General features: G+C 41.8%; 2 protein-coding genes across 7 annotated transcripts in view; one reads left to right on the top strand and one right to left on the bottom strand.

Moving 5' to 3' along the window:
• Nucleotides 1-12,236, top strand: part of map3k15 (mitogen-activated protein kinase kinase kinase 15) — a 258,410-nt gene that overhangs the window by 77,718 nt on the left and 168,456 nt on the right. The gene's annotated exons all lie outside the window — the stretch shown is intronic.
• On the bottom strand, nucleotides 642-8,348 carry LOC125739675 (uncharacterized). Of its 5 annotated transcripts, XM_049010024.1 has the most exons (10): nucleotides 7,995-8,348; nucleotides 6,209-6,318; nucleotides 4,778-4,987; nucleotides 3,620-4,660; nucleotides 3,301-3,469; nucleotides 2,475-3,212; nucleotides 2,297-2,356; nucleotides 2,110-2,200; nucleotides 1,786-1,943; nucleotides 642-1,158 (listed from the first exon to the last, which is right to left on the bottom strand). In XM_049010024.1, exons 3-6 carry the CDS (start codon nucleotides 4,974-4,976, stop codon nucleotides 3,080-3,082), a joined length of 1,542 nt encoding a protein of 513 aa, XP_048865981.1. In that variant the 5' UTR covers nucleotides 4,977-4,987; nucleotides 6,209-6,318; nucleotides 7,995-8,348; the 3' UTR covers nucleotides 642-1,158; nucleotides 1,786-1,943; nucleotides 2,110-2,200; nucleotides 2,297-2,356; nucleotides 2,475-3,079. The 5 variants fall into 5 exon arrangements, with proteins under 5 accessions (XP_048865981.1, XP_048865982.1, XP_048865980.1 ...); XM_049010025.1 differs by having other exon boundaries at nucleotides 2,297-3,212; nucleotides 7,990-8,348; XM_049010023.1 differs by having other exon boundaries at nucleotides 2,297-3,212.

Below are 12,236 nucleotides of genomic sequence, written 5' to 3'. Positions count from 1 at the left end.
GCAATGTCCCACTCAGTTAACCAGCACACGCTCAAATGGTTCTCCTACCACTGGAATAGGGTATGGTGGAGCAGGGGGAGTTATCTGTTTTCCAGTATATTGACATGTGTGGCAGCAAAACTTGACTATATCTCTGTTCAGGGAAGGCCAGAAGAAAGGATATGGGTGTATGTTTTAGTAATACCTAAATGCCCCGGCCATGAATGATCATGAGCCAGATGTAAAACCTGCTGCCGGTACACTGTAAAAAAAAAACTGTCAAATTTACGGTAAAATACTGGCAGCTGTGGTTGCCAGGAATATACCGTGAAAAAAATGTGGAATCTGTAAAAGACAATACGGTATACTGGTTTTGTAACCCTAAATTTTAAGGTAGACCACGTATTATTTTACCAAAATCATGGTAGAAAAAAACAAATATATTTGTCAATTATACAGCAATTTAATGTAAAAAATGCAACTTTCCATAGCTTTTTATGGATATTTGCAGTAAAAAAAAAGTTATAATATAATAATATTTACAGTAATTTGTTGTTAATTTAACAGTAATAGGATAGACCCTATTATTGTAAATAACTGTAAAAATAACAGAAATATGTTAAACCTTATTAAAACCTTTGACAGTAAAAAACACAGTGAAATTGTATAACAAATTACAGCATTTTATTTTGACCAGATACATTTTACGGTAAATTCCTGGCAACCACAGCTGCCGGTATTTTACCGCTAAAAATACAGTACAATATGAGGAACATAAATAGTTTACTGTACATTTTACATTTGCAACTGCTAAATATAGAAAAATCTAAAGATGCTCATATATAACCAAGGTAGTGAATATTACTGATAAACAATGAGAAAATTTGACATACCATTTGAAAACAGACTAAACATATCATTTTCTCTATTCCTACCAAACAGCATAGATCTTGAGAATACAGCATGTGTCCATATATATGGCTGGTAATCCATGGAGGAATAAATAAACATGAAACAAAAAATTACCTGCCCCTATAAACAGTAATGAGTCACTGGGTCCTGCCTTAGTGAAGGAAAGGACTCAGTGGAGTTTCTAATGCGCATGGTGTCGAAGATACAAGCTCTGCAGGAGTACTTCAATGTCCATCAGGAGTTCACTTTGGACTGACAGGATCCCCTCTGCAGCAAAAAATGGACAAAGTTTGATCAGTGCTTGAGCAAAATGCACAGAAATGAACAAAATGTGCTGCCAAAAACAGATCTAATGATAAATGATTTCTTAAGTGTAAAATATACAGTTCTTAAAGGGTAGCTATTGTCAAAATGCAACCTGGGCTGTTATTTTTTTTACTGTAAACGAGACAAACATATATCTAAAAGCATAATTATGACAAACGAGCCGTTTTTGAGATTGACCGTGATTTTGTTTTGTGGTCAATAGCCGGTGAATGGGAATACTAGGGGCATAAATTTGAGCGCATCAAAATCGATACAGTAAAAATAAAACAGCCCAGGTTGCGTTTTGGCAATAGTTATCCTTTAAATCTACTTATGTAAAAGTGATACATACACAACGCAGCCCTAATCACAATCATAATTTGTTTGAAAACGTATTTAAGTTTCCTATTGATTTATCATAGAACTTGAAGTTAATGGCTGAATGCAAGGTGATGAGACCTATCATTCAATCTACATTTTATAGCGTATGAAACTGCTCACCTGGACATGAACCTGAGCTCGGCTGATTAAGATTAGTGTCTCCTGTCCATCTTTCTTTAGCAAAACTTGAATAATACCACTGCTTACCTCTTATTGAATCTTTGGGTGCAGACTTAATTGAAGAGCCTCATATAAACAGGCAGGGTGTGATGTTTAGGGAAACCAAAGAATACAGGCACCATCATTTCTGCCAGAAGACTCATGGGGGGCAACGAAACTTTCATTGTGGACCGGCTAGATACCTTCTGCATTCAGAAAGAAAACAAAAAGGGCATACACCATAAACAATAATAACTGACAAAAATAATGAGACAAGAAATTTAAGTAACAAAATAAGTGCAAATCAAGTTTCCCTGTGTTGCAGTGTAGCTGAATGTTTTTCAACAATTTGATTTACGGTAAAACACATACCAAATATTTCCAGCCAAGGTTTGTTTCAATCTTCAGCATGCTTTACCTGCCATTGTCTTGAAACTGTTTCATCTGTCACTCTCACTTGATGCTGTTTACAAAAACAAAACAGCAATATTGTAAAGGGAAAAAGGAAAATGAATTTAATGGAAAAAAAAGAAAAAAAGATTATGACCTGAAATCTCACCATTTCCTGAGAGTCACAGGTCCTTTGAGTATCCTTATGGTTTCTGCTCAAATTCAGTGTCTGAAAAGGGCAGGAACAAAACAAACATTTTTAATCATAATAAAGACAAAATAAGATTTAGAGACAGACAACAGAGAAATGTGTAAAATATCTTCTTGAATCTGTTTACTTTACTAACCTTGAAAGAGACTCTTGGGTCTTAGCTGTGCCACCACCCTTAACCCTTAAAACACATGCATCAGAAAACCACTGCAACAAAATTTCAGATGTCCTTCACTGACATTTTTATTGTCTTGAACATATTTTGACCTCCACACACTTGCTGCTAGTCAAATATATTGCTTTAAACAAATAAAGGCAAAACAAGCATGTAAAGCTTCTCCTGGCATTATGAAAAAAGAAAGCCAAAACTGCTTAAGCTCTACACTTAAAGTCAACTAACAAATGTATATTAACCATTTTCAATTTCAATGTTAACAGTTCAGTGCAACACTTAACTTGTTTGCTAATTAGGGCAATACAAAATTCAAATAGTTTAAACTCTTGTATAGAATATAGAACATCTCTGAAACATCAAAAGTACAGTTCTCAGTAACAATCCCTAGTTAGAGGGATTGTTTAAAGATATATGGTAAAAACCTCTGAAAAGCATGCCTGTGATAACAGAAATCAGGTAAGAGTACAGTACTCAATATCAGCTGGGATAACTGAAAACATAAACAACACAGTAGTTCCCAGTCAAGGTACAGTTAAGCTGACTGTACCGATCTGTTCAAAATGTCTTTAAACAGTCTCTCGCCACTCGTGATCAGAGAGATCGGCGATGAGGGTGAGTACTCTTGGGTTCACATGCAGTGTCTTCTTCTTAGTTTTTTCAACTTTTGTTCCCTTCTCTGGGTTAATGTTGAAGAAACACCTTGATAAACACAATAATCCATAATAAAACACTAATACAATGAAGAAAAAAAAGAAAGGGAAAGGCAAGGGAAAAGTAAAAGAATTACCTCTGAAGGAATTCAAGTGTGGAGCCAAGTTCCAGGGGATAGTGGATGTTCAGGCAGTAGTAGCTACCAAGCATCAGACAGATTGCAGAGATGAAGTCAGTCATTTGGTCATTTACAACTTTGTGGTCAATGCTGAGCATGAACAGTCTCGATGCAAAGCAGGAGGATCCTTGGAATGAAATACAAGTGTAAAAGAATTAACTGTAAAACCCCCTTTACCATTCAAATGTGTCTTAAAATAGTGAAAGTGCAGACATTTAATATAGTGTATCCTTGCATTAGCTTAGGTTCGGTGCACTTGTACTGATTTTCAACTCACCACAAACAATGATACATGGTGTCACAGGCAGGCTTTCCACTTGGACTTCTTTTGCCAGACATGTTTCATCAACATAGTGGAAGAGGGTCTCCTCTTTTTCATCGAAATAGGAGAGGAGGAGGAGCATCATATCTTTCAGGTCTTCTGAGCAGCCCTTCAGCTGTCCCCTCTGCATTCGAAGCTTTATGACAGCCTCCAAGACACGCTTGCTCTTGTCTGCACAAGTGGTTTTCAGAAAGTCCAGAAGCCGTTTTCCCTTCTTTTCTAGACTGGTGAGGAAAGTCTCTTTCAGCGGTACCCCAGTAAGTTCTTCAAAATGGACTGTCATTCCAATCGCCTGAAACAAATAAGGCCACTCTTCTTTGAGGGTTTGCATGTCTGCTCCGCTGTTTATTGCTTTGCGCTGAGAGTAGTAGGTGCATTTCATTAGAGTTTTTACTTCTTCATGACTGAAGCTTGTCTGTTCACTGAGAATCTTCATACGTTCCTTCTTCTCCTGCTGGGTTTCCAGTGTCTCACTGACTGGCAAAAACTTCATGTCCCACTTTATGCAGCCATATGTGTCTTGAACAGATGCTCGCTTTTCAGGTGTGACTTCATCGGTGTCATCTGATCCTCCCTGTTTGCGCTTCTGTAACACTGGTGAAGTAGACCTCTTCACATTTTCAATTCGTGCCTGAATCTGTTTTACCAAAGAGTGGTACCCCTGTCCTACCACTTCCCCCTCTATGACATCCTGCAGTGACTTGGGATACATCGCAACCAGTTTTTTTGCAATTTCAGTCGAGGCTCTTCTACTTGGAGAGGCACAGGCTTTCATCATCTCCTTCACAATAATGCGGATCATCTCCCTCCGCAATCGAGGCTTTGGTCTTTTCTCTCTCTGAAGACACTGGATCAAGTCTTCTGGAAAATCTTCACTTGGAATTCTAAAGTTATCTACCCAGTCTAGAGAATATATTGGACTGGGTGAGGCAGAAAATGAGGAGCAAGAAGATGGAGACGATATGCTGGCCTGGCTTGAAATTTCCATATTTGGTGCTGTAAATCAATATCACAAACGATAGATTAATTGTACTTCTTGGACCTTGGCCAAAGCATAATAGAAAAAACAGAAAGCCCTTCATGGCTATTGTGCAATGAAATCATAATACTTACTGGTTTGTTTCCAAGCAGCCAGCAGTTTTCTTGCCTGAACTGGTCTCAGGACAGAGTTCAGATCAGTCTCACTGATGAACTGCAAGTCCTCAGATGTCTCCACTCCTAATGATTGTAGTGTCTCTAGTACAATTTCAAGGATTAAGGCAGACAGGTCCGGCAGCACCTTAGTAATGGAACTCCTTATGCTGTCCCCCATTTCCGAGATGTCTGATAAAAGAATGTGAATAAAGGTCAATTTACACCAAATGGTACCTTTGGTCTTAAAATATGAAGCTGATCTTGCTTGATACTACACTTTTATACAGTGTTTCGTAAGTACCAAACTAACAGCCCCATTATTGTGACAGCACACTGTGTTTCAATGGAACCATTTGGTACCCATACTTCATGTAAGATGTTAATGGATAGAAATCAATTAAGTCAATGATGTTCACACACTGCATCTTTTCTTTTTCCTTTCTCACTGAGTGCAGATGATACTGAGAATGGTATTCTGTCACGTGCACCGACACCAGAAAATAAACACTGTCATTCTTAATCAAAATGAGAACTACTTCACCAAACTCAACAGAGTCAGAGCCCCCTGTGACAAGGAAGTGTCCTTTCTTGTACTGTGTTCCCTTGTACATCGTTTCTACTGTGACCTTTGTATTGGTTTCAGTAAAGTCAAACATTTGAACTGCTTCTTGAATGGCTTTACTGTACAGCACTGAGTAAAATGGAGAACCATCTTTGACTTTCAAGACAGATTGACACAATGACCCTGCTGCAAGATAGGCTTGAAATATCTGATGTCTTTCAGAGAGTGTATGGCAGAGGTTTTTGAAATTTTTCAGATTTCTGGCACACCTCTTGAAATAACTGTGCTTACTTTCAAAGCGCATTGTCCATAATCTTATCAGTGGGCCAAATTTCAGAATCAGTGCTGGGTAATGGCGTAGAAAATGGTGTTTTGGTCTCAGGTTGCATTCTGGGAACAGAGCTTTTCTTGACTCTAAATATTCTTGAATAAGAATATCAAGATATGCTACCTGAGCCACTGAAATTTTCTGAGCACACACCATGTCTACAATATCTTTCAGCTGCAGAGTTAAGTTCCACACATCATCTGTGGGGTCTGTCACTATGTCACCAACTATGAGAGGCAGCAATCGGAGGAAGTTCCAGTTCTGTATAGCCTGTCCTGAGAGTTTAGCTGCTTGAGGACTGACCTCAGATGGCTTTGTAGAAGCATCAGACGCATGGTAACTAAACTGTTTGATGCGTCGGTTCAGAGTGGAGTAAGTGAACCATGCTTTTTTCTTTATGAAGTATTTCAGATACAGTGCCACATCATAAGCCAAAACTCCCTCAAAGATATCATGACCTAGACATGGTGGCAAGCCTGGCATACAAACGTTGAAGTATTTCAGTGAATTGAACACTGACCTGAACTTCACTCCTTCGACGTCTGGTGTATTGTCAATCTGGAGGCGATCAACAGCAGAGTTGTAGTTCTCTTTGGTACGTTCTGGTCCACACAGATTTGGGTCAGCACCCTGAAATTCAGATTTCGTTATCAGGCAGTACCTGCAGAAGTACTTTGAAGAACTAAAGTTTTCAGTGAAGCCACCAATACAGTGAGAACCCAGATTATCACCAGCAATGCAAAACAAAGTTCCTTTGACTCTAGTTTCATCTGATGCAACAATCCCACTGTCCTCCAATTCTTTCAAGTCTGCTAGTAATTCAGAGAACACATTAGCATGACCAAACTCTTTAAAATCTTTCTCCCTGCACAGTAAGACAAGAGACATGTGATCTGTGTCTGAGCGTACATGAAGTGGCAAGTTTGCCACTGATGCATATACAGCTAATACCTTGTGTTTTGTCCTTGCAGAGCCTAAAGGGTTAACGACTTCAAAGGCATCCTGGTAGAGTACTAGCTTGAGGCATGATGGGTTTTGACCAAAAAAATCATTTGATTTAAACAGCTTACTATCACTTATGTCACACAGAACATCAGCAGGAGGCTCAGTAGAGGGCTCTTCTGATTTCTGCCACAGATCAGACTCTAGCAGACATCTCAAAGTCTCTCTTAAAGGCACATAATAGGCAAACCTATCTTTTCTGTTTTCATCTCTCCCTAAAAATATTTTCATTGGTTCCACATAGTTGAAGGCTTTTTTAAAGGTCTGAGCTCTGGAGTGCACTGTCCTCAATGGCCCGGTATGACATGCAGAAAAAAGATCATAGCTTTTGACAGACTCGCAGACTTTGTTGATGTCCTCCTCTGATAATGATGTGTCATCTTTTAACAGTGATGCAAGTTTACCCAAACTGTATGTCTGTCCGAACTCATGTATGTTCTGCATTTCCTCCACAATGTTCTGTATGGTTGAAGCAGGCAGTAGAAACTGACCCTGCAATTTTAAGTAGAATAGTGAAACGTTTCTCAGAAAAAGATCACAGAATTCAGGGGGCATTTCCATGTTATCTGTAATAGACTGTGCAGCAGGCTCGGAAAACAAGGGTACAAAGTCATCTGATGTGGTTGGAACAGATGATGATTGACATGCAGAATCTCTATATAAATCACCAATGCTGCTGTCTGAAAACTCTCTGTGTTTACGTGACATGTGAGCAGTAAAAGATGATTTAACTCTAAAGGTATTTGTGCATCCTCTTACTGGACAAGTGACCACGTGTCCTTCCACAATATGGCTCTTCAGATGAGCTATTAACTCTTTAGAGTTCTGACACTGACGTTCACACATCGCCATTGCACATGTAAATGAAGAAACCACCGCCACACCAGTGACATGGGTGGGGGCAGAGTGTCTTCGGTAAAAATGAGCCTTAAACGCGCCATACCTGGTGTATGCCTGCTTACAGCCTGCTTCAATACACCGAAAGAAACAACGTGGCTCATTCCGATGCAGTTTACAATGAAGCACGTAGCCCCTTGATGACTGAACTACCTTACCACAGAAATTACAGGTTAACATAACTCCATGTACTTTGGTAATTCCTCCCTAGCGAATTAAGCACGCCAAACACAGAAACTAATCCAGAGCAATGCTTCCCTCGCGACAGTAATGCTAACTCAACTCACAAATGCTAACTAAATTCACAACCTCACTCATAAAAAACAAACTGCTAAAATTATCTATAAACGCTGGGCTGGTGGATTTTTATAACAGGGCTAACTTGATGTTGCATGTACACACCTCACCTTGAACTAATTGTAAACTGCCAGGATGTCTACAAATTCCGAAGATGCTGTGGTCCAAGCAGCTATAAATGGCGCTAATATACGAGTTCAAAACTGTGTCCGTTAGCGAAGCCAACTTCAGTCTCCTGCATGAAAAAAAGAGCGGTTGGCATGCAGCTCAGCAGCGCGCCGCGCTATTGGTCATTTTCAGGTGACGTCATCCCGCAATGTAATGTCGCTCTTTGTTTCTTTAGGAGGAGGTTTGAATTTGATCAGAAGTCACGTCTGCGGACCGCTGCAGCCACATCTTGCCTTGCTTCCCCTTTTTTTGGTGAAATGGTTCGCTCATACTGCACAATGTTGCTACCAGGATTTTTTTTCTCTGCAATTCGAACGTAATACGTCTGTACACAGTTTACCAGCAGTTTAGCTGCCAATCAACAGCGATCACACAAACTCAAAATTTAAGGCGGACCCACTTAAGGTGGTCTGCTAATATGCCGTGAAACACAACAACATAAAGTTGTTTTAAAATAATAATTAAAAAAGATTATTGAAATCAATTTTATTCACAACCGTGAACTTTATTTTAAACATCTTCTTTTGCTGTTGATTTTTTTTTATCAGAAGGTTAACAATGATATACTGCAGGCCTAACTTTTAATCTGTATATCAGTATCTGAATTTTAAAATAAAAAAAAATACTATCAATTTTATTGTCTTTCACTGCTGATATTTGCTTTTAAAAAAATGGTTGTATTATTACGGTGGACCCTATTTTTTAACATCTTGCTTCTGTAAAAATGAATGTTTTTGTTTGCTTAAAAATCTACAGCTTTATACTGTGAATTCCAATGTGCACAACCCCAAAAGATGTAGTTTTACTCAAATAATACCGTAAAATCTGCGTTTTTCAGACATTTTCAACATTACAATATTTAATTGTAAAATGTATGCATATTTATTTGTTTTCACAGAAAATATTTATAATTTCAACATTTTATTACAGTAAAAAACAAAGTTTTATCCAGTCTAACAATTAACGGTTATTCAATCTATTTAATACAGTAAAAGGAAGTTTTTGGTTTTACGCTCCATTACCGTTGGAATTTGACGGTGTTTTGATGTATATTTTACTGACTTTTGTTACAGTGTACATGGACGGCAGTACTATCTGGTACACACTACCCAGGTCCGCTCTACCTTAAGGAGACCGTTTATGAATTAACACACCCTTATCCAAGACATAACTAACCTGTCTATCTACAAGAATGGCAGGGTCACTTAAAGATGAGCAACACTGAGTTGTCCATGGCTAGGACAAAGGTGACGCCTTTCACCATTAACACCAGCCTTAACTCACAGCTGTCTGTGGCTAGGCTGAAACTAAGATAGATATGGTGTAAAGGGACCTTTACAAACCCCATTTCAATATCTCTGCAAAATGCATGGGTACCACCAAATGTCTTCTCAGACTGAGGCAAATCCCCCTCAAGAGCGAAAGACTGAGCTGCTCCTGTATCACAAAGTATTCTAACGCGATACTGAAGTTGGTCCTTATCTATTTGTGCAACAGTCCCATGCAAAACAAAAGCCTGAAAACTTGGATCAAGGGTAACATCCTAGGCAGCAGAGGCAACCCCTCCCGTACCATGCCATGCCAAGGGGGGCTCTACTCTAGATTGCTTAAACACACCATTACCGCCCCCGGTAATGCCCCCCGGGGCGGGAAGCATTGCTACGTCAACTGCATTATGGACATCCAGGCATCACCAGAATGAAAGCATTAGCAAGAAGCTACTTCTGGTGGCCAAAGTTAGATGTTGATATTGAAGCAGTAGTGAAAGGTTGTAGCACTTGCCAAGAACATAGCAACTTGCCAGCCCCCGCACCTCTCCATCCTTGGGAGTGGCCAAGTAAACCATGGCAGAGATTACATATAGATTATGCTGGACCTTTTATGGGTCATATGTTTTTGATCGTGGTGGATGCCCATTCCAAATGGATGGATGCGTACGTGGTTACCTCAGCAACAGCAGTCAACACGATTGAATGTCTACGGAAGAGTTTCAGCACTCAGGGATTACCCGAGATGATTGTGTCGGATAATGGCTCATGTTTTATGAGTGCAGAATTCAAAGAATTCATGAAGAAGAACGGTATTGATCACATCACCTCGGCACCTTACCATGCTTCTTCAAACGGCTGCGCGGAGAGGGCTGTCCAAACATTTAAGTCGTTGATGAGGAAAGCAGGTGAAGGGAACATCACTACCAAAATATCTAGAGTGTTGTTTAATTACCGCATTACCCCTCACTCCACCACGGGGTTGTCACCTGCTGAACTGTTACAAGGCAGAAGATTGCAATCCACACTAGACTTAGTGCATCCTGACCTTATAACTAAGATACAACGGAAGCAGGGTGTACAAAAGAGAAATCATGACAAGCAACGATCAGAGAGAAGTTTTCAAGGGGGGGATGCAGTGCTTATAAGGAATTTCAGTCATGGACCAAAGTGGATACCAGATTTTATTGTGAAAGTCACGGGTCCAGTGTCTTACAGAGTCATGTCGGGCGATGGTAGCATTGTGCGTAGACATGTAGACCAGGTACTGGCTAGACCGGAAGTCAGAGACGTCATAGCTCCTAGAGTTACAGAACCACCGGTCGGGCCTACGCCACCAGCTGAAACAGTGACATGCTCTGGGAATCCGGCTGCAGTGGGGAATGGATGTCTTCCAGAAGAACATCTTGAACACAACATGGAAGCAGCGGCAACAAACATTCCAACCCAAGGCACAGCAATGGAGTCACCACCGCTTAAATCAGTTACGCCAGCCAGGCGGTCACAAAGGACTGTGACTAAACCTAGTTATTTGAAAGACTATGATTGTTAACTAAAAAAAAGAAAAAAATTGTTTGTTTTGGTTAACATAAGGTGGTGGTACGGTTCAGTGTTGTGATGTCTAGTTATATTCTGTTTCATATGTTCAGATATCATTATTTAAAAAAAAAAAAAAGTTAAGGGGGGATATGTTAACTGTGATGCCCGGCCCGTCCGCTCCTCGTGTGTGCCACGCCCCCTGATAACCCACGTGTTCTTTCCCGATTGTACCCAGCTGTGTCTAGTTACTTTGATTAGTCCTGTGTATTTAAGTCCTGGTCTCCCCGGTTTCCCTGGTCCGTCATTGATGTTAGTCAGCGTCTGATGTTCATTGATGTCTTCTTCCCCGAGTACCCGCTAATAAACCCTAGTCTTCCCCGAGTTCTGACTACCAGACCTGCTTTCTGCCCGCTCACCTGCTCGCTCGCCGTTACCCCGATCAGCAAGCGTGACAGAATGACGGACCCTGAAAACAAGGCAAAGCGGCAGACCGACAACGATCGGCTCGTTCTCCTGCAGGAGATTCATTACTGGCTCAACCAGCCCGACGTAAAGGAGGACCCGGTCGCGCTGGACCTAGCCACTCACAGCTGCGACCTCCTGCTGACCATGTCTCCTGCAGGGGACAGGAAAGTCCTGGAGGAGGTGCGCTCCAACCTCTATCAGCTAGTTCAAAGACTGACAGCACGGAGGTTGGGCTTTGACGCACCGTGTGCCGCGGAGGTGACTACCCCGTCTCCCTTCCTAGCGGAGAAGGAGCAACCCTCCACAAGCGCTGCGACGACCAGAAAGAAGAGGAAAAAGAGGAAGCTAGTGACCGTCCCCACTCTCAATTTGGGGGCATGTACGCTCTTCCCCGCTCCTCTTCAGACATTGGGAGGAGAGAACTCCTTGGCAAACCTGAAGGTCGCCCGCACAGCTCAGCTGCCTGTGCAGGCAGTGCTCCCCGCGAGGGGAGAGAGCCCCGGCACCACCGAGTTACCGCCTCTATTGGAACGGTACAACTTCCGGCTAGAGCGGGTGGCCAACAAAGGGGTGAGTCCTATCCGGGACGCGATCCCGCGGGGACCCAGATTTCTTAAAGAAGTCGTCCCCTTGCTGCCCGCACGGGACCTACTGGTCCCGCCGCCTGCACCCCGCAAGCAGCTATCTCCCTTGCCTTCAGGGCGGCTCGAACAGCCATCCACGCTGCCTCCTGTGCTGCCTACGGAACCTCCACCGGCACAGCTACTGGGGCAGCATTCGACTTTGCTGGAGCAGTCGTGTCCCCAGCCGTCTGCGCCGACTGCTCCGCTGCTTCCTGCTCATCAGGAACAGTCGCCTGCAGCCCCGGGGATGGCGCCCCCGCTGCAGCAGCCTGCAGCCCCGGAGAAGGCG

Source organism: Brienomyrus brachyistius, chromosome 4 (genome assembly GCF_023856365.1).
Source record: "Brienomyrus brachyistius isolate T26 chromosome 4, BBRACH_0.4, whole genome shotgun sequence".
NCBI lineage: Eukaryota > Metazoa > Chordata > Actinopteri > Osteoglossiformes > Mormyridae > Brienomyrus > Brienomyrus brachyistius.
Note: the sequence above shows the minus strand (reverse complement) of the source record. Positions and strands in the feature narration are given on the sequence as shown.